Consider the following 22,922-nt stretch of genomic DNA (forward strand, 5'->3'; position numbering starts at 1 on the left):
AAACATGTTACTGAACTAGTCGCCTTGAGGTCCGTATTTGGTCCATAGGCAAAATCAATCAACTTCCAAAAACAGTTTAAACAATAAAGGTAACATTTTCCTGTAAGTTATTGCTTGGGGAGGGGTCACGAGAAGGACAATAATAGCATTGCCGTTAAGTTAAGGACGATGCCTACTAATACAGAAATATTTTGTTGCATCATGAGACAATTCTAGACTCCACGCAGTCGTTTTTAGGGGACTCGTATTACCTCCTCTCCAAAATCGCCTGCTCACCCAAGCGCCACATTCCTTTCCCATTGTTTTACTCCCCAAGCGCCCTAGCCAATCACCATGGAGGCATTGTCTAATGATATCAAATCAAATTGCTGGTTACAAAAGCTGTTCCGTTTTCCGCGAGCTTTGTGCAGTCTTGAAAGATGCAGTAGTTAAGTTGGAATATATATATATATATATATTTTTCACTTCTGGAATGGCTAGTCATGGCTGAAAAGCCAAAAAAAAAAATATACCAAATGTGAATATAAGCGCTTCTTGGGCGACGTTTTGACACCGTTGTCTGCTGGCAGAGTCAAAATCTTCGGGAAAGTGTAATCGATCTTCTACTCCTGGTCGAGTTGATCGTCGGTGAAGATATCACCTCTTACGGGTGCGGAAACTCTGGAGCAAATTTGTTTGTTTGTACGAAGTGCTATGAGAGACTAACTCGATTCATTCGAGAAAGCAATTAAGAATGTGGAATGCATCAAGGGGAGATCTGCAGTATTTATCAGTCAATTAAAAGCCATTAAACGGAAAGTTAAACAACAAAGAGCCGATCAACTTGTGGTCCTTGTGGAAAATGTAGCACATGTCCCCGAACAAAGTACAACACAAAGCGAGTTTCAACTGCAAAATCTTTAAAGTTTACTGACATATAGGGTAATATTTCGGTTTCCACACCGACAAAGTCGACAAGATTGAAGGCAAAGCTTGATAAATAAGCGACTGCGTAACCAGTCGGCAAATTGACGAAAATATCGCTATTTCCTCTCACGAATTCTTTGATTGCAGTCAGTTGATAGGCATTTAAACGAAAAAAATTTTGAACGTAGGGCAGGTCTGTGATTGGAGAACAAAACAATAGGTCATTGGTTGGGAACAATGGATCCCCCTCAGAAAACAATGGGAGCTACAGTACTAGGGGATCAATGAAAATAGAGGTCTGGAAGAGGTACTGTACTGTACTATCCCTGTCTCCACCGTGATGTTTTTTACTATTCCCGCGAGAAGCGTACTGACGTCAAGGTCAACCTTCCAGATTTTAAAAGGTTCGCTGTGATTGGCTTAGCGGCGGAAAGGAATGTGACGCTTGGGTGAGCAGGTGTTTGTGGGGAGGAGGTAATACGTGTCCCCAAAAAACGACTGCGTGGGAGGCTAGGGAAACTCGGAAAAATCCGAGCTCCAGATGGCATTTGAACCACGACCCTCCGTGATCTAGTCGGGTACTCTAACAAAATTAATCACGCATCTTTAGAGATAATTCAGCAACAATAATTTTAAAAAGCGCCGAAATATAAAGCAATGTATGGCAGTTTTTCCTAAATTGAAACTTAATTATCTCTAAAAAATGCATGGTTACACCCAATTTTATTTTGGGATACCAAGAGCACTCGCTAAGTTCTGCTTTCTCCGTATAGTTTCAAACCGCGCAAAAAAAATTCCGTGTTAGTGAGCACTACCCATAGAAAACCCGATTATCTCGAGATGCGGAGAACGTATGCACAGTAACAATAGTAGGCACCGTCCGTTTAAGTGTTTGAAAAACACTGGGCCTGACATTGTAGTCAGTGATTACCGGGGTTTTTGTTTTGTTTCGTTTCGTTTCTTTTCTGCTTCTTTGCTTTATTTATTATTTTTAACAGCAAGACGACCTTAACGTACAATTTTTTTTTTTTTTTCATGTCATTGCGCAGACATTCTGTTAAAATTTTAGACCAGGCATACAGAAAGAAGAACATTGCTGCTTAAGAAAAAGGTTTCCTTGTGAAATTAATTTGTGACGGTACATCTTCGCGGTCTGTTGGGCAAACTTAGCTCAAATGGGGAACAAATCAGAATACTTCTTTTTCATATGACCGATTTCAGTGGGGAGAAAGATGCCGTTCAAGTTATCAATCCGAATTCTTTTACGCACAGATCCATTTTATCAGATATCTCGATATTAGATTCCATCCTTCTATGATTCGGGTGCAGCCGGATTTCTTATCAAAAGCGAAGGGTCGGAATTCGTGTTGGTGAAGTGAAGAAATGTCGCAATTTAGAATAAACCAAAACGTTTTTATACAGGACTTCGTTCCATGTATGTTCGATGTTTAGTAGCCCTATAACAAGCTACACAAATTCTCAAAGCCTCTGAGAGATAGTTTATCACAAAAACAGAAAACTGTGTTTTATTGTTCCCTTTGAATGTCTTATATTTCAGAATTATTCACCACCGCTGAAGTAGTTGTTTTAGTATATAGCAGACCAATAGATAGCCAGCCTCTATAAGTCACTTTCTATCCAACAAATTGACGAAAACGTTCGCGAACGAAATCTAGTTCAATACCGGGAGGTGAATAGCAAATACCATCCCAATATTGATTAGCCGAGAAGAGCGCGCAAAACACTATATTGGTACATACTAAAAACTCCTTTTTTCTCGTTTTCTATTTTTTCCACGATTAGAACTTCATCCTGTTTTTTGTCTACTTCCAATTAAATTTTATTGTTTTTACGTAAGTACCAACACGTCAATGGTAGTTAAAAGAAAAAGAAAACCATAACACCGAATGTAACAGATAAGTGGTTCAGTCGAAGATGATAAGCTCTCTCATTAAAATAACAAGTTGGGCAAACTGAAATAGGAAAATTGTCCTCCAAAGCTTGAACTCCCAATTAACACGGTATAAAACTCGACCGAACGGTAACTCAGCAAAAGGCATAAAATATGAATTAAAAATAAGCGAGTCAGCTAGAAATTAGGTAATTTCGGGTGGCCAACCAAATCAAAATGAAATGATGAAGACATATGGTAGTGCAAATACCGTGGAGTGGGCAACAATAGTCAAGGTTTAGAGTCCACAGTGGTATGCAAATAAACATCGGCCACGTCAATGTAAATTAGTTGCTATGTTTAATTCTTGAAGTTCATCAATCAAGTGAATGTGTAGTCAACGCCACTACAAACGGCGACGGTAACATTTGATTCTTCGTTAAAAGAAAATCGCTGGAAACTGTCGAAGACGCCTCATCTTGAATCAAGATTCAGGTACGTTGTATCTCTCTGACTATAGGAAAACGAAGACTCAACAAGACGCCGCAAGTTAGTTAGCTTGCGCACGATATCGACACTTCAACAATTTGAATAAATTGAAGCTGAGTCTTTCCAAGCAATTGAAACCATTGTTTAAACAGTGCGCGACTCAGAATCGTGGGACAATTTTCTCCAAACTGTGAAAATTTGTGCGTAGCTACAATAGGTTTAGCATTCTTACGTAGTAAATGTTATCGCATTAGACACACATGGTAAGACCTACGGCAAGTCGAAGGAGAAAAACGTTTTTCGCATCTTTTATCACATTGTACATATTATATGATGTTTTCGATTTGTTTCGGTGCCAACCCCACAAGAAATAAAGCAAAAAATATGCCTTGTAATATGTTTTCGCCAAGTTTCTTCTATCCCACAGCAAATATATTTGATTTTCGGTCTAATTAATTCTTTATTATATTAGCTTTACAGAAACTGAAATCGTTTGGTTGAAATCGCAATTATGATCCACCAAGCATTGCTTATTCAATGTCGAGAGAACAAGTTGTGAATTCACTAAGTTGAAATTTATCAGATGGTCGACTTCTCACGGCGAACAATAACAAGACACAGGCTTCTCTTTTCGGAATGAATTTATCCAGTCCTAATTTGGTTCAGCTAATAAGTCTAGGCATGGAATACAATAAATTTTTTATCAGTCTTTTCAAATCCAAAAGTAGAAACTCATGCTGTTCTCTTTGGAATCTGTTGAATCGTTTCTCTACAAGGCGTTAGCCATATATAGAAATGAACTGAGCTGACACATCATAAGGTTAAAAGCTGATCGATAACGTTAATGAATTGTGAAAAGATGATTTGAAAAATCGGCCAAACAAATTTTAATTTGATTCTTCAAACTTTAATTAAGAACCGTGAACCGGCGTCGCCTCTAATTTAGTAATTTTCAATTTTCAAGTGAAAATATTGAGCGCATAATACACTGAGAAGGCGAAGCTTCACACCAGAGGCTGGAAACTAAAACGAGGCTAGTCCCGATAACAGCTGAAAAAAAGTGATTTTTTTGTTGTTATTCAAACAGGCGAACTTTTTTAGCGGATTTGTACTAAGTTTTCTGCGTCCAACTACCATCGCCTTCTGCCGTTTCTTGTTAAAAAATCATTACTTCAAGTTTGTTTTCGTCAGCGATAGTTCTTCTTTGATTTTTCTCGAATCTCCGCGAAGTGCAGGTTAAGTGTAAATATTAAAATTCTTATCCTGTGTTTTTTTTTTCTCTTTAAAATATTAATAATTGTACATCCCTGCGATATATATCAGCATATCTCGCCGGATGAAGAAAATAACTGTTCAAAAATCTCACCACAGTCATAATCTGATTATTAGTCAGATAAAAAGATGAAGCTGTCTATTAAACATGATGTTCAAGTTTTGTTTACTCAGCACAAGTTTCCTCAGTTTGTCATAAAGCAAGATTCAGGACAAACAAAAGCTGCACTCTGATTTACTGTCACGAACATTTTCTGATAAAGACTCGATTATCAAGAAAACAAACTTTCTTAGGCCGCAAGGCAAACGCAAGTCAGTATGATGGCAGGGTAACAATGCTTCTCTGTTCGAGATACGAAAAGTTCGAGATATCCGTGTACTCAGAAAATGGGTGAACAAGAGGAATTGCCTTTGTTTATGGTTGTCAAATGGTTGGAACCGTCGAGATTATCACAATTCGAGAGTAAATTAATTATACCGTTGGTCGGTATGTCAAAGATATTATCTTGAGCGTCATTACAACAACAAAAGCTAACCTTACCTCCTACACGTCGAAACGGGGTACAGAAATGAGATGTGATTCGGTTTTGATTCGGTGGATGAAGAGCACGAGCAGCAATTGTAATTGATAATCTCCACAATTCTACTGAACGGAGGATTTTCGTAAAACGTATCGAGATATCATGTACGGTATTAAAGAAAACATTTACTCAGTAAAAGCTGAGCGGGTATTTCATGTGTCCTTTATTGAAACCAACCCCATTTCAGGCGCTATTCTATAATTCTATTTGTAATTTATATCACTTCAATTTCAGCATGAACTCCACCACAGAGAGTACAGCAAGTCATGGACCACCCAAGAGCTTCTTTAATCGAGACCCAGAAATGGAAACATATGGAATAATTATCTTGTTAGCCTGCTACTCCATCGTGTGTCTCGCTATCTTAACATTGAACTATCTGATACTACGAGCCCTCATGACAACCAGAGCTCTTCTACCTCGTCAGCGGAACTTTATAGGCTATCTGACCGCCATTGATCTTGTGGTGGGGATTGTTTCAATACCAACGTTCCTGTACAATATGATTCACTGGCCCAATTACACTTTTTACATTTATGAAGCGTTTGACTGCGCCTCTGGACTGGTTTCAGCCTTTGTCCTCGTCACTCTATCAATAAAGATATTGCGAACAACGTTCAGAGCCCCAACACGTTATGGCGGCAGTCCCAGAAGTCGTAATTTCTACCTCGTCATGGCGGGTTCTGCTTTTATTGCCGGAGGCTTGGCCGCGATTAACGTTACATCCCTCATGGGTTACCTCTCATTTTTCGTCTTCTTTTACTTGGCAGTTGTCTTAATAGGAACCGTTGTTCTAGCTATGGCTGCCACGTGTATTGTTGTCTTGGTTGTAATTGCATGCGGCAAGGATCGTGGAGGTGATAAGGCCGAAGATAAGCAATTCAGAAAATTGATCTTAATAGCATGCGCTATATACATTTTTACGTGGGCTTTACCTTATACATTTTTCATATTTAATTCTTTCTGCGGATTTTGCATTCCTGTTCCCGCCATGTTTTTCTACATTGTTAGATTTATTTTGTACACCAAATCACTTTTCATGCCCATTTGCTATTTTAGAAGCATTCCTTTGTTTTATAAAGTGCTGAGGAAGATTATTACCCGAGACTGCCTTGGGAGACCCTTAAAGTATTAAATATGTCTCCTGAAAACGAGAACTGAAATGTTTCTGACAACTGCAATTTGAAATTAATATGGCAGAATGTAAATAGGCTTTGAAAAAAATGGCTGCGTATAAATACTGCATGTAATGAACTGACATTTTTTCTGCTACCGGCTAGATACTCAATCGTTCATTTTGCAAATCAAACAAAAAATAAAAACAGTGTAACCACAAGGAAATTGTCAGCATGATTGGTCTAAATTAACATTAAACACCCAAAAGTAAGAACCACCTTTTATACACGTTATAAGTGCCGTCTTATGAGTCATCACAGTTTTTGGTTATATACTTAGACCCAAAAGTTAGAAGTTCAGAAGTTCCTTCTAAAACACAGCAAAAAGTTTAAAAGTTTACAATGTTTAGATAGTGACATCTCAGGGTCCGATCTACAACTTAAACGATAGATGCTGTACACCATGGATAGGAAGAATCCTTAGCAAGGTGTAGCCATCCATTAATATTTTTCTTGGTTGTTCGCTGTGATCTTGGGAAATCGGAATAAGGAAAACCTTTTTAAGAGCTAAATCTTACGTTTCCAGGCAATCAACCAATTATGAAATGCTAAGACAACTGAGTTTCAAGATAGAAATGTGCCAATGGAGAAATCAAAGGTCAGTCTAGATGTTTGCTAATCCCCGTGCAGAGGGACATTCCGTACTCATGACGTACTTAAGAGTCATTTCCATGACAAGTATTACAATTGCGATTGTGTTCTTCGTACGAGTTCCAACTCTACTGTCGACCTATAACCGGGGCTTCCTCTAGCTAGAGAAACTAGTTCTTATTTGAAAGAACTTGACACGCTAATTTTTCTCCTCTTTTCTGTTTTCTTCTATTCATAAATGTTGCTGTCAGAGCAAATAAAGAATTTTTGGTTTGTAAAAACCAACTACGCATGCTTAGCATGCTTACGTCAATGTTTTTATGTTTCAGTTTACCTTTCAAGATACACTTTTGGTATATCTTTGATCCATGGCTAGTAAATTTGTTCTAAAGGTTTTGGCAATTGTTGTTTTTCCCAAGCCCGTCTGCTGTCCTCACCGACGAGTGTGAAAAACATTTAGATATGAAAGGAATGGATGAGGGCAGCGGTGAAGGTATTTTTCAAATTGTGCACAAAAAAAAAAAAACACGAACACACGCAGCCATTCTTACGTTCAGTCGTTGCATGTAGTGCAGTAAATTTCGAAAGGGATTTTAGGGGGTCTGGGCGATCGTTTATCCCTGATTATAGGACATTTATTCCTTATCCCTAAAATTGCCAAAGTAGAGTTTTAGTAACCTTAAGACTAAATTAGTTATCCATGGTCGTTGTAATTTGTGCACAGTTATCCGTTATCTTTAGCTAGTTTTTCTTTATCCTTAAAATCCTTCACAAGGCCTCAAAATTTCACCTAGCTCTCTCTCTGTTACTGACTTGCTATCCTCATTCTTAGAGGCAAGGGTTAGTTCCCATTCATTCGCCTCCTCTCGTTGACCATCTTCCAGGCATTTGAGTTTTTGTATCACCCCTTTCAATCTTTCTTTAAACTGTGGTAATCGGAAGCAGTAAATAACTGGGTTGACTATTGACTGAACTGCATGTATCAGCTGCAAGCCTTTTACTGTTGTCACAGTTAGCTTGTTACAGTTGCACATTCTTGATATAGAGATATATAGCTTAGGAACTACCCAAGTGACTACAAATGATCCTGCCACCAACAACAGTGTCAGAGCCAGGGCTTTATCGTTTTTAGCAAGTGCGCCAAGTTTTCTTCGATTTCTTCGTCGAGCAAATATCCAGATGGTGATATAACATGCGATTATCGTGATGGTAAAACCAAAGATCATAACGGGGATTAAGACTCCAATTATCGAGATTCTTTCCGGACCATTAGCGATGTTAAATGGTATGAGTGCGGTCATCACAGCTGCCAGAGCCCAAATAAGCAACAGGGCAGTTTTGTACACATTGTTTCCCAATACCTGGTGACGGAATGGCCAAATGATGGCGTGCATTCGCTCTACGGCAATAACGCTTAGAGTTAAAAGAGACGCCGTTTTTGTAGAAATGTTCATTGTTTGGCAGACATAATAATTGATGTCTGACGGGTTTAGATTGTAGAACACAGTGGATGACATCCCCATAGCTCCAAATAGAAAATCAGTGACAGTAAGGTTGATAATCATGACATGTCTGCGAGTTTTGAGTGACGCGGTCGTAATGAATGTGTATAATGCCAAGGCATTTACCACCATCACTGTAGCCCCTGCAACAGCGAATGTTGCACTCCAAGCAACTGTGGGAGCTACGGGTCCGACTTCCCGAAGTTGATCCATTGGTTTTTTACGTTTGTTGAACTCTTTCTGTAAGAGCGAGAGAAGAAAACATAATTATTCGTGATAAGCATGTCCTTTTTTTCTAAATAACGGAAAGACCTATTTGCATGAATTAAATTCACCGTATTCGAACATACTCATTATCCAGTTTAAAGAACTCCTACTGTTGAGAACTTTGATTATAAACTCTAGGATTGGTATGGGATAGTTCAATTTAAACAGATGGTTATATTTTAGAAAGAGTCTTTACAAGACCACAATTAGTGGGAGATTGTTTCATAAAGAGGTGGTCTCTGAGCCAAAAGAACCTACCAGCATTGGTTTTGCATTTGCGTCACGAGATGTTCGACAAGTGCGTTTTTCCAAACAACTTTGAGTAAGTAAGTGAGTAAGTCACGTGAAAAACAAGAGAGTTTAAAAAATTCGTTGTCCAACAGTGTGTGAGAGGAATACCTTGGCTCGTCGACAGATAACGATCATATGTAAGGGAGCGTAATCATGAATCCGTAACGAACTTCAATACAGTAAGAACGTAACAAATACATGGTGATGTTGCTAAGTTAACATTGCTGTACTGAAACTGAACGAACCCAGCTATAATATAATTTAAAACAGATAAATACACAGCGGTGTTTGTTGAGGACCTGACTGCTACTGATTGGTAGAAAGTCAAGACCTCCGTCACCGGCAACGAGGCTCCTTCCCTTGCAGTATTTGAACAGCCATGAAAGCGAATCTGTGTTTTAAGATCCTAACGTTACTCGGCCATTTTTATCTTGTCATGGTTACACATAACGATGCTTATTTGTTTCCTTTTTCTGCTTTTAAGGAGTGAAAGCGTTAATGAATGCGTCCAAAATAGGGATAGGGATAACTCCCATTTCTTTTCTTTGTGTACACAATTGAAGACTGACTTTAGTAAAGCTAACTTCATTATTACGCCATAGAAGATTAACGTTGCGGAGCCTGAAAAGCCCACATTTGTCGGCAAGAATTCGAACATAAAGGCAATGGTTTACTTAGACGAAGATTTGACTATAATTTGTGACTAGTGGGTGGCATGATTCTAGCAAAACATTGAAGTCCTACAACTGAAAAGTCTTTTTTCAACGGCTTTGTTTACTTTTTCATCTACAACTTCATTTATGCTAATCACCGCTTGCTGTTTGAAAAGCAAAATAAAAAATATTTGGCTACTTTCACAATAAAAAATCGGTTTTTAGCCGAACGAAAGTGTGTGATCAGCAAATGTAGAAGACAGTTTCTCCAGGAATAGCGTATACGTGATAGTAAAGTTCGAGATTCGGTCGCGCTAACCTGAAAACTGAAACCTTTTTGTTTACCCAAAGTAATTAATGCTATTTTTTCTAACCGTTTTCGTTATTTTAACAGCAGTCATTATTTTAACTTTAACCATTTTTCGATAAAAACATTGGGAAATGATGTCCAAACCTGTTGACGTTGTTGTTGTTGTCGGTTGATATTGCAGCTGCTAGCATATAAATATAATGGTCCGTCTCTAAGATTTAACCTCTTTATATTGATAACAACTCGTTGACAAAAGAATAATAATTAAGCCAACGTAATGAAAATAACTCTGATTAAATAGAAGTCATATCTCTTTGATCTCTCGTCATCAGTATAAGTTATATTTGAACCTTCAGAAACGATAAAAAAAAGTCTTTCTCAACTTTAGCTTGTACGATTACTTCAATTTTTTTGTGATAAAAGACGCTAAAAAGTCACGACGTTTCGACCTCTCCGAGGCCATTTTCAAATGCGAGTAAAAATATAAAAACTTAGCATAAATATATTACAAACTGTTAAAATCGGTAAGAATGTCATGAACGCTAAAACGTGATAAAACATGTCAATGATACGTATTTATAAAGTGAAAAAAGGACATAAAACAATGAAGTAATAATGAGGCTTGTTCTGACTTTTATCACAAAATCTATTTCTAAGAAATTGCTCTTCAGGACGTCAATTTATATGTATAAATGCATTTGACTTCACTTAGCTGGGCCCCTGTGATCGTGTAGATTAATGATCCATAAACCGGATGACGAAACATTAAAACCACAACAAATAAGAAATCGAAAAATAATAATCATAATAAATGAAAATTTATTCACCAGGAAGTCGTGTAATATCGGTGGCCATTTTAACAAGGCAGTTTTAACCATTTTCCAAGCTTTTATGAGGGAAAAAATAAATAGAAAGAACACAAACAAGCATAAGGGCGAACGAAAATACCATTTTGTATCATATAAACTCTTCTCTAATTAACAAATGTTTCAGAGACTAAAAGAATCTAATATATATAATTTTTCCACGTATAATAACCACTGTTCCAAGCCTGAGGGCACGGTCACTTTATAGCGGTACCTTCACTGCATTTAAACATGTAAATACCCGTAGCGAGCGGTAAAAAAAAAAACTAAAGAAACTTATCCAAATTCACATGTGGTTACATGTGGTTCTATAGAGATTTTTCCTGGCAGAAAACCGGCCTTCAACCCAACGAAAATGTCACTTTAAAATATAAGTTCGCGTTACTTGAACAACTTAGCGATTATTCCTTGCAAATCTTTCAACTTGTAGAGTGTAACAGAACTAGTGGGAACAGCGTTAATTTAAGAGAGAAGGAAAAAAAATACCTCGGTGTGCTCACGTTCTCCAGAAAGCTTTGATTTTGGCCTTTTCACACTGTCGTTTGGCCGAGGACGACGTATAGAAATGTGCCAAAGTTTATAACGTACCTGCAGGGCTACTGTTTTTCTTAATTTGTTTTTCTTATTTTATTCCTATTGTTTTATGGCGTTCTCGTTTCAGCTAAAACTCTCTAATATTTTAATAGGCCCGCCTACTCTTTTCCATGTTAGACCGAAACAGAAAAAAAATGCAAAACTCGAACAGGGACAGGCAGAGCAATGGTGAAAACATCGGTCAGGTAGCCTTTAATACGCAGATGTATCATAACACGAGAAAAGAAATTGTTTCGGTGACAACATAGCTGATTCTCATTAGTGCTATGTTTCAGTCAAGCCTGATGATTTGAAATAAGTATTCTCTCTTATACCCCCCCCCCCCCCCCTAACCCCATCTGGATGCTTCCTGAGGTCTACACTCCCAGGGGCTTAGGACCTTCGCGCTAATTGTTTGTGCGCATCCTTACTGAAACACGCAGTTTGCCAATGTCACGACCCTTGATACACTGAGCACGTCACTGAGAAGGAATGCTGATAACAATAATTGTTGTGGTCCGCAGTAAATCCTTAATTAATCCATTTCCTCTCTCACTTTCTCCATTTTCACAAAAAAATATCTGAGACTGAGAAGTTTTCACTGGCTATCCAGGTGAGATGGAATCTCTCTTCTATTTTGCAAAACCAGACTGGCAGTTATCCCTCCGAAATATTACTTCTACCTGAAGGATAACAGCTGTTTTAATACCTACTTTATAGGCCTTTTAAGTAAGGCCAACAAAGAAAATGGCTAAAGTAGCTCTGATTTCTTTTTTTGTTAGGGGGTTTGTTAGTTAATCTGGGGGTGTTTACCATTTACATGGAAAATCCGGAAATTCCAGGTGGAAAATCAAATGGTACGCATGATTACATTTGGAGTACTTCTGAAATTATGGGCTTCTGGTCAAAGTGATGCATTTTTATTACTCCTTTTGGGATTTACAGCTGATTTTCATATATTTTGCATGTTACCATCTTCTGTTAAGACAAGCTAAATCATTTCGTATTTATCCCGAAAATTTCCATCCGGGTGGTTTGCGTAAATGGTAAGCACCCCTGATTTTGCATTTAGATCATCAAAATTCCATAAGTACGGTGGTTTTCCATATGTTCGATCTCCTCCGCTATTTGTTGCTTGTTTTTCTTTGTTGTTGTTTTGTTTTGGCCTTTTTGACACCAGTTAATCATAATCTACTTGCAGAGAAAGATTTAAAAATAACGGAGTGTATGAAGATTTTGGGGCAAGTATAGACTCGCCGTCACCTCGGATGCCTACTGACAGGGTAGTATAGCTCTACTGAGGCAAGTATTGCCGCTCTAGGAATCCTGTCCTGGGAAGAAATCTCGAGAACTCTCACCGGGCAGCTAGTATGGATATTGATCTATTAGAAAACAGATACTAAAGAGGCCATTTTCGAGTTGCTTTGAACCTCATTATGAATGGGATGCCAAGTGTATAGTTTTTATTATGAAATCAGTTTTCATTCATATACAAACAAAACTAATTTTGAGAATGATGTATTATTCAGTGAATGACACAGGCATACTCGGAAAAGGAAGTCCGAGTGCTCCTCATCAGGATTCGAACTGAAGACCTCCTGGTTACTAGTTCGGATGCTTTACCACTGAGCTACAGTGGAGTCGTGGGAGCTAAGGCCATTAAATTAGGTTCATGGGACAAACAACCAGCATACTGCCAGGATTGGAATGTAAACTATGATGTCTGGCATATACGCGATGGCATAATTTTCACATGAAAAGCTTTGCACTTAGCCGTTCTTCCGTAATGAGGTTCAAAGCAACTCAGAAATAGCCTTTTGCCATGAACTGAACTGCCACCATGTCATCCCTGACCTATGCAATCTCTCAGTACAGCTACCGGTACTTCAATTATGGTTCAGTTATGGACAACACCTAGAGGTAGGATGGGTAGTTGTAAAACGGCTTAGTTAGAAATTTTTTAGTCGAAAGAAATGTCATGTTATGTTTTACGCCTGTTGCCGGAATAAATGATAGCGGTATTTTTCACTCAGTGTCACAGGCATAAACGGAAAAAAGGAAATCCGAATTCTCCCAACAAGAGTTGAAGCTATCACCTTCCGATTGCTATACTACTGAGCCACGTACCCTTGTTTTAGGATACTGAGGGCTTCTTCATAGGAGCCCGGTCGACCTGGCTGGCTTGGTTTCCGAGATCTCGCCTCGCCACTCTTTTCTTTACAAAATTGTCGATGCGTTCATATGAGAAGGCGGGTTGGCCTGGTTACCGAGATCTCGGTTTTGAGACCGAGATCTCGATTATCGAGCTGGAAATTTTTCATTGATTCTCGGTAACCGGCATTAAATTTTCCATGTGAACAGAAAACAAGATTCGTCCCACCTACCAGGCCCATATGAAGAGGCCTGAGGTACATTTTGTCCTTTTAATCGAAAAATCATCGCAAGGGCATGTGCGATCTGTCAAAACAGGCGCAACCTCAAAGGACCCGTTGGCAGGGCGAAGCAGCGTATTCCAGAGGTCACCAAAGCGTATGTGGCACAGGTTACCATGCAAGCGTGACTTAAGAGTTTGTACGTATGGGGCTAAAATTAAATCGAAATTTAGACAACAATATTCCCACAAAACCCACAAAAAATATAATTAAGTCTGAAAAAGCTTACCTGGTGTGTTTTGCTGTGTTTTCAATCCTTCTTAGTGCTTCCAAACGCTGTTTTGAGCGACTTATCTCTCAGCAGCTGCTCCACGTGCATCACTGTATTATGTTAATGGAAGATAGGAAACTACAAGTCGATTTTGAATAAAATTTGGCCCGTCATTTGAGGAGAGCACTTCGAATACCTTGCTGAAGTTTGCTTGAAACTTAAGCACTCACTTACCTGTCTCTCAATATGGCAAGAAGGATGATGTGCGGTCCTTCCTGAGCAGCTAATTTTCGGCGAAGTTTATTTATTGAGACACAGGCCTTCTCTGAAAACAAAGTTCATTTCAAATCGGGTACCATTTTTGCCGCCGACCGAGCCGTGTCCCTGGAATGTTGTTACAAACTCACGGTCAAACCTAGGTACAATTTCTAAAATGTGCCCAACTGGGGAAATCCACGGGAAGCCTTTGGCAACCAACAAACGACACACACGCCCTCCCGGCTAAGTGCAGTTCTGTACCAGCCAGCCGTGCCGTGCTGTGCCGGTAATGAGAACCTCGAAATACAAAAGGTTTAATGAGCAAAACAATGACCTTACACGTGCGTAAGAATGAGTAGATAAAATAAGTGCGATCAAGGATTAAGTTTAAACGAGAACTCTGCCTCAATTTTTTCAGGTTTTACGGTTTTACATTTTCTTAAGCTTTAAAAAGACACCATGGGGCTTTTTATCGTACCGCAGGCAAGGTGTTGCTAATTTCGGTGTATTTATTCACAAAAATGCCATATAATTTTGCTGTCTTGTCACGTAGCCATGATGAAGCATTGATTTGACAACGTCAATTAATTGAAACAGCTGAATAAAAAAGTACGTCCCCATGTTTGTGCTTGGGTTATTTTGCTTCAAACATAGCACATTATGACGTCAGTGTGTCGTTGTCATGAACGTAAACAGACTAAAGTTCTTTCCTTTGACCGCGATCAGTGGTGTAAACTTCTTCATGTCCTTCATGCATGCATGATTACAGGCAAGCCCCTCGGAGACAACAAACAACATTTTACATGCCATAGGCCGCCATTTTGATAGCCAAACAAGTTTATTTCCTTTGCAAAAAGCATAATTCGTTTTCATCCTAACCAGAACCTAGTTTATTTTCAAGTAGAAGGGCTAAGAGGAAAAACTGTCACGTCCCTTCAAAAGGTACAATCAATAAATTCGGATTAAATTATGGTGCGAACTTGTTCGAAGGCAAGTTTAAGACATTTATTTTGGTCCAAAATTTGAATAACACGGAGAACAATAGCTTTTACAAAATGGTCAACGTGATAAGAATAGTTCATCAGTTATTTTAGATCATTAAGCACCCAAGCCATTACCATTCAATTCTCGTGCTATCGTCTTTATTGAAAGAAACACGTCTAATCAATAGTTCCTTAAGTTCCTTGCAACGTGTTGTAAACAGCCAAGTTTTTCAGCTGAGATCAATGACGGACAGCTTTCTAAACCACTGGTAGGTTTGCGAAATGACTTCATCTTAAATTATAACGAAGAAACCTGAAAAACGTCTTTTTGAAAAATCCATGAACCATTATCACTCGCTATAAATACTCCAGAAGTTGAGATTGTCCCGAGGTAACTTCATTGCCTTCGAAAACTTATGAAACTAGATTTCTTATGTATCTTTGCACTTTGTTTTGCCAGGAAACTGATATCGATTCTTACGACACCGTGTATAAGAACAAACCTTAGAAACTTGTTAAAGTCCAAAAGTTTATCAAGCTATCAAGTTTAAATTTATCAACTCGGTCGCTGGTAGTCTTTCGCGTCCTCGCGCTGGGGGCAAGAACTGAGATGTATTTAGTTCACTATGGGCAGTACATGATAATATTTTTTAGCAAGCGTTATTATGCTTTATTTATCATAGATACATTTTACTGGTTTTAAGTACCCATCAAGAGCATTAAAATTTAACTTTGCATACTTTAAGTCAGAACATAGCTGCTTACAACATTTTGGGTTAAAACTGATTTACCGTCACAGTGTTTATATGTTTCATTCTCGGTTTTCTGGATTAGTCACATTCATTGGCTGGACTTGTTGATGTGTGGTAGTTTGGATCAGTCACTCTGCAGAAGCTTATTGAACGTGACTCTCTTGCGGGTTTTATGCTAAGTAGTTAACCATTAAAAGGGGAGGAGAAATCAATAACCTTCAAGGTGAATGCTACTGAGAAAATTCATTTTGTTAAAAAGCGTCCCTTTGTTCACGCGTCTCTTCTTTGTCCATGAGATTAGAAATTTATAGCTGCCTTCGATAAGATGCGAACAACCGGGTATTTGTCGTTGTTGTTGCTGCTTTTATGGATTTTATTACATATAACGCTTCTTAGAACACGCGAAAAATAACTTCAAAACTTTCAACAACTGCCCCAATTTGCGGCTTCTAATTCAGTCACCCTTTGTTGTCCATTGTTCTGTCATATGAATAATCTACATGATGATCATTGGCAAGTTAAATAAGTAAATTTAACCACATCTAAATTCGAAGTTTTGCGACGAAATACAGACACGGGTTGACAACAATGTCGTCCATGAATCGTTACGATTTCTTGATTTTACGGGGCACAGTATTGGTGCAGTGTGCTTGTCAAGGGTACAATCTGTCTTTTGTTTCGGGGCAAAAGGTGCGTTTGGCTACACCTGCATGTCTAAACAAGCAAAAAATCACTATTGATCTACGTTTATTTATTGTGGCAGAAACTTGAGTTTTGCATATATTTTCCATGGTTATTAAATTTTTTGAAGTTTTGTAAATTTAATCACACAGTGTTAATTTGTTCAACCGAAAATTACTATCTGCAATGTTATTAGTTAATTTAGAAAGTTAGAAATGAACAAATGATTTGCAGTTCCTGTACCCAATATTAAACTAAAGAATATTTGGGCAAATGTTTGAAATCGTCCTTAAAATAGTCATCGTCCCGGTCACAGCCTTTATAAATGAGATTTGATTCTATTAACTTTGATGAGGTGTCTATTAATGTTCTGTTGTTGACATACCGATCATAATAAAGTGATATTCGCTTTGTAATATGTTAAAAACTTGAAAATTTGCATAACGTTTTTGTTCTTTATTTTGTACGGAACTAGTATTGCTATTGACACAGAATTTTCATTCTATACTTTGGCTCGAGTAATGAAGATTTCTTCGGCTTTTATTTAAAGGAACAATTATCAGGCGACTCTTCAGTTTCTTATTCCAAGTATCTAGGCTACCACTACTACTTTTGAAACGTCGTCATTCACAAGCAAGTGGGGACCGATACAACAAAAACCCAAAACAGTCAACCTTGAAGAAGATTGTGTTTGTAGTTTCCAGCTGAATTCGTCGTGTACTTCAAATCAACTTGCTTTTATTCTTAAGCAGAAGTCAGAAAAAGGGCAGACAAAGGTACACGCAAATGCATGAATTTGGGAAAAAAATTAGCTAAGATTTTTTTGTAATAGATTGAATCTGAGAACATCCATATCCCTTAAAAAAATAGCAAAAAAGAGGGATATTTTGTTTAACAATTGATGAGCGAGGGTCAATAGTAAGGAATTTCGAATAACGGTATCTTTTGAAAATTAGTGTGCCGAAAACACTGAGAGAGAACCTTCTTTTGATGTATACTTGTAACATGAAATCTTTGCGCGATCCTTTGGCCGTCAAATGTAGTTAGACGTGGAATTAAATTTAGGTGGCATGTATTCAGCTATAAGTTGCTTTAGTTTTCATTTTTATTTTATTGGTCTCGTCCGTTTCTTAAACTGCTTTCAAACATATATAGCCAACATGCTTTCAAGGAGATGAAGAATCTTACACTAGAAATATCACAATTACTGACACAGACTTTTTGACTTTGTTATTTTGCTTCGATTCAGAACCTTGGCAAGCAATGAAGGACGTCTATCACCACAGTCTGACCGAATCGGAAGCAGTTACTTGGAGCACAAGCTTTATAGTCATGGGAATTTTTGTAGTGTTGATAAACACTTTAACGTTGTTAACGTTTGTTAAAACCCCAGCACTCCGAACACGCAAGCACGTGATGATCATTAACCTTACAGTCGCTGATCTTCTGTTTGGAGCTACAGGGATATCATCGTCTGTGTTATTCCTACTAAATCCATCCTACGTTTCCTTTTGTCTGTGGCACATCCTAAGCAGATTTACCAAACTGGCATCTCTGTTCACAATTGTAGTGATTGCCATAGAACGAATGCACGCCATTGTTTTCCCAATACGTCACAAGGTGCTGCGCAATAGAGTGTACAAAATTGCTCTGGTATTTATTTGGAGCCTTGCGGCCATGAGCACGATCTTTCTGGTGTTTCACATAACAGGCAATTTAAGATATGCTGTGGTTTCAGCTGGTTCACAACTGACAGTTGCTGTTGCAGTCGTAGTGATTATAATCTCATGTTATATTACCATCTGGATTTCCCTCCGACGAAGAAATCAACGCCTGCATAGGGTCTCAGCCAATCAGGACAAGGCATTGGCTGTCACTCTTTTGTTCGTGGCTGGAGGGTTTGTAATCACGTGGTTCCCTCCTACGGTCTATGTGGCAATTGCACGTGTGTGTAAGACGTGCCTGAAACTGAATACGACAACCATCAGCCTCACGTTACTTCTTGTGTTGGGTTTCCAATCTCTAATCAACCCCGTCATTTATTGCTTTAGGATGCGCGGATTTAAAGTCAGTTTGAAAGCTCTTGTCAAGGAAATAATATTCTGGGAGATGTATACGCTGAGCGGACAAGCGCAAAAAAGACAGGCAACCGTCCACCCAGGAGTAACAATACCAACATTGGATTCCTGAAAACATTATATAGGTATTCTGGTCGGTTCACCAGCTTCCGAGTGCATAATTTGCCGGGTCTGTTCTCGTGAATCTGTAGGTAGCAAAGAGAGATTTCAAATTAAGTTTACGGCAAACGGTAGAAATGACCATGTGACCATGTTCATCCTACATTTTCCGCTCGCTGGTTTTAGTCCTCGGTAATTGCGTAGCTTTGCATTAGCATCAAAACCAGAGTTATTTTGCACTATTCTCATCTATGTAGTTGATTTTTAAGGAAACATAAAATTACTTAAGACGCGATTTCTAAATCTCTTTAATAGTAATATACTCCAAGTTGAATGCCTTCATTTCTCCGGACGACAGACGCAGAAATTAAAGAATGAATGATGTAACTCCACAGTGTATGAAAAAGGAGTCGAGTTAAAAAGTTGACAGTTTCTTGTATCAGCTCGTCTTCAGATACCTTCGGGAGTCGTTTTAAACTAAGCTCGGGAAACCATGTGTTTTCTTTTGAACTGTTAAAAGAAGAGAACTCATGCTTATATAGCCTACGTGTAGCCGTACCCACCCCCCCGAAGAAAAACGGGAGGAGGTTTCTTCGGGGGCTGGGTACGGCTACACGTAGGCTAATGCTTATATAGCGCCATGCGAGAAGTTGCACTTTTACTCGGATCAAGATCTCCTCCAAGCTAATCCACGCCCCTCACTTCTGCTCTAATTGGTCGTTCTTCCATACTAAAAACGTTGAGACTTTCGGCCTGCAAAACCTATCATTTTGACTCGGGCCGTAAGGCGGGCCGAGTTAAAGTTTCGGTAGCATTATCAAATTCTTTTTTCTTTTTGGGGTTGCGATGGGCCGAGAGATAAGACTTCGGGCCACGAGTTATTGTTTTCGGTCTCGTATTTTGTACTCGGCTGGTACGAGTTACGTTTTCTGTCGTGTTATCAAATTCTTTAAATTCTCGGTCGCGTTCTTTGTTTTCGGGCCGTGAGGAGTGTTTACAATATGCAAGCCAGACGTGCAAAGCATGAACAAAACATGCGAGGCATGAATAATCCCAACATAAACTGCTAACCGTTAAGCTAACTGGGGAGCTATTTAAGCTAACCTAAGTGCTATTTAGGCTAGCTGGAGTGCTCTTTAGGCGACCGGAGTGTTTTTTAGGCTAACCTGAGTGCCTCAAGGTTAGTTTTGTTTCACCGAAAATTTGGCAACTAAATCAGTCTATGACCTCTCGGGCCAAGATAGATAAAGATGTCTCACGTTTACTATAGCAAAACAATCGATGTAGAAACGGTTTCTGTCTTCAACTGAAAGGTGAATGACAAATGCTTTCCCCTGAATTTCATTTAAAAATACAAACAGCGAAACATTAAAAAACGTACAAGGATATAAACGTACGCGTGATGCGTAACGTTACTCTCTAGATCCCGGGGGGAGGGGGTACTCAACAGATGCTTGGGTAGGGAGGTGCAGCCCGGGCGTTCAAACCCTGACCCTGTTTATCCCGTTCAAGACGAACATTTTCAAGAAATCCTTGATGTAATCGACATCAACCTGAAAGATGTTAAGAAATCCACGAATTTCACACTTCTGCCAGAGTAATTTTATGACGTTTTAGGACGAAAACAAGCCTCGCACCACAATGAGGCTGCGCCTCGTGCACAACTAAGAAAATGTGTCCCACATGGGAGAAAAAGACGCTGTCGCGTCTTATATAATGTTTTTAGCACCATCAACTTTTCGGAGCTCCCTCGGCGGGTGGACCGGTGAGGGTGGGACTCTGCAGAGACTCTGCGCCTAGTAACTCTACCCCAATGAGGGGGGTAAGGGGGAGCAGAGACGGGGGAGCATTTTGCTCAAATTATTTTTCTTTTTTTTCATTGTTATACTAACATGTTAAAACGCGCGTTTTAACTCATATCTACTTCAAATAGATGTATCTGGCACTGTAAATTCGATGTAAATGTTAAGAAAGCTATGATTTTGTCCCCCTTTAAGGGGGGACTTGACCTAAATTTGAAAGAAATTTAAAGTGGTTTTAAGAAGGAATAGAAGAAAGAGAATGATTTTCGGAACACTAACAGTCAGTTGATACCCACGCAAGAGCACCCCAGGTTGCTAGTGGACTAACCTTGGTATCCGTCTATTAATTATTAACTACAAATTCTTATTTTAAAACTTTACTAATTCTTCAATATTTCTTATTTCTCTTAATTTAACCAATCCTTCTAGAAAAACTATCTCCTCTCAAATACACCCAAAAATCACCCCAAAATTCACAAAACACATCACAACATAGATTTACGGGATGAACATAGAGTTTTTGGATCGCTTGAAACGTGAACGAGATATTTCCATTAAAGCCATGTAAAGTGCGGTAAAATGGCGTTTACGTTAAGTCCCCCCTTAAGACAGAATTCAAAATTTTCAGGCCCTTTCTAAGACATTTAACCCAAAATCACACCCTGTTTAAGACTAGAATGAAATAAGAATACACTAGTTTCTTAATGTTTTTTAAAGCATTGGCAATCACAATCTGTTTAAGCCATTAGGTCATGAAGGGATACCCTGTTTAAGACAGAAAGTGATGAAATAGATACCCCGTTAAAGACAAAACACCCTGAAAACCATACTTTATCGAGCCGCACGTCCCCGTTAAGGTCACATAAGGGAGTACCCCCCCCCCCCCCGGGTCTAGATCATACCGAAAATTACGATCCGTCATTGACCCGGCGTCACATACATATCAGGACCGTACAAATGGTTTCTGTCTCTAAACGAAAGGTGAAAACGTAAGGATTAAACCCCGGGGATTATAAAAAGCATTCGTATGACAAATGTCGTTTTCCCCTGTACTTCATTCTGACTGCAAGAAATGCAATTCTATCTGGTGGTTACTTATTGCCTCACTATATCTCTGTATCTATCTATTTGGTAGCCTGCGAGCAAGCTCTCTTGGGGGTGGGGGGCGGGAGGGGGAAAGAGGATCCACCCCCAAGAGAGCTTGCTCGCAGGCTATCTATTTGGGGGAATTGGCGATGCTGGAGGTTATCACTGTTAAAAGATTGTAGGCTTTACGCACTACACAGTGAAATATGGCCCGAGTATAAGCTGGAAACAGCTTCTTGTTCACAAAGCTTCCCAACCTTTTTCACATTAATCTCATCTGAGAAACAAGACTGAACTTTTCGAAAACGTTGACGTCATTTGTTATCGCTGGTGAACCCGAGTTTGATGGTCGAGTATGTCGTCTTACCGAGGACGCAATGTCAAGCGGAAATAAGAAAAATTTTGATGCAATTTTGGCACAAAATTCTGTTTCGAATATATCAGTGTGAACGGTACTGCATGGCAGACGCACTGAAACGGGGAAGGAAGCGTGGAGGGCGAAGAAGGGAAAAGGAAAAAAAATCCTAAACCACCCCTCTCCCTCTCTGTGGGAATTACTATTAGTATCTTAAAGCGGAATCCCGTATGTTTATAACCGTCTAAAAGGAAACCACCTAGTTTTATCACTCCTTTGCTTTCTATGTTGTGGGATTACTTGTAATACTCGTTCCCATCAAAATATGCTCGAGAAATTAAAAGCTCAGTCCTTACTTCCGGTCAAATAAAATGTGTGACCCGATAGGGTATGGCTCCTACTGCTTTTTTCCTTGAACAGAATATGGATATTATTACTTTAAGTCTTAAACGGAGTACCTTTTTGATAATGGTTAAGGTTTATCTTAAAGTTGTCTCCTAAATAGGGAGATTTTAGGCCCGGCCTAACGGATGCAACATCCTCCAAAATTGTTGAATCCAACATGTTGCACTTGTTTGGCCACCATGTTACACGATGTTGCATGATGTTGAACGAAGTTTGATTTCTATCAAGCATCGCCTTCAACATCGTGTAACACTTCTTTTGCTCTCAGCTGTGAACAACAATGTTGCACCGTGCAACATTGTCCAGAAATGTTGGATGATGTTGCAATCGTTTGGCTGGGCCTTAACAACCTACCTTAGTACGCGTCTAAAACAGTGTGATATTTACCCGGCCCAGCCTTACCTTCCTTCCGA

General features: G+C 39.0%; 3 protein-coding genes across 3 annotated transcripts; 2 read left to right on the forward strand and 1 right to left on the reverse strand.

Moving 5' to 3' along the window:
- The first annotated feature begins 3,159 nt into the window (after positions 1-3,159).
- Positions 3,160-6,690, forward strand: LOC146453189 (uncharacterized). The gene is made up of 2 exons (XM_085096936.1): positions 3,160-3,292; positions 5,374-6,690. The coding sequence occupies exon 2, from the start codon at positions 5,375-5,377 to the stop codon at positions 6,272-6,274; it is 900 nt and encodes a 299-aa protein (XP_084953062.1). The 5' UTR covers positions 3,160-3,292; position 5,374; the 3' UTR covers positions 6,275-6,690.
- A 973-nt stretch (positions 6,691-7,663) lies between these two features.
- Positions 7,664-10,118, reverse strand: LOC146453190 (lysophosphatidic acid receptor 3-like). Its single transcript, XM_085096911.1, has 2 exons — positions 10,073-10,118; positions 7,664-8,647 (listed from the first exon to the last, which is right to left on the reverse strand). Exon 2 carries the CDS (start codon positions 8,618-8,620, stop codon positions 7,664-7,666), a length of 957 nt encoding a protein of 318 aa, XP_084953037.1. The 5' UTR covers positions 8,621-8,647; positions 10,073-10,118.
- A 7,829-nt stretch (positions 10,119-17,947) lies between these two features.
- On the forward strand, positions 17,948-18,874 carry LOC146453191 (uncharacterized). The gene has a single exon (XM_085096912.1). It carries the CDS (start codon positions 17,948-17,950, stop codon positions 18,872-18,874), a length of 927 nt encoding a protein of 308 aa, XP_084953038.1.
- The last annotated feature ends 4,048 nt before the right edge of the window (positions 18,875-22,922 follow it).

This window comes from Pavona decussata, unplaced genomic scaffold (genome assembly GCF_977016875.1).
Source record: "Pavona decussata unplaced genomic scaffold, jaPavDecu1.1 SCAFFOLD_345, whole genome shotgun sequence".
NCBI lineage: Eukaryota > Metazoa > Cnidaria > Anthozoa > Scleractinia > Agariciidae > Pavona > Pavona decussata.

Excerpts from the sequence above, each read along its gene's own strand:
- LOC146453191 (XM_085096912.1), top strand. The coding sequence starts at position 17,948 with ATGAAGGACGTCTATCACCACAGTCTGACCGAATCGGAAGCAGTTACT.
- LOC146453190 (XM_085096911.1), bottom strand. The coding sequence starts at position 8,620 with ATGGATCAACTTCGGGAAGTCGGACCCGTAGCTCCCACAGTTGCTTGG.
- LOC146453189 (XM_085096936.1), top strand. The coding sequence starts at position 5,375 with ATGAACTCCACCACAGAGAGTACAGCAAGTCATGGACCACCCAAGAGC.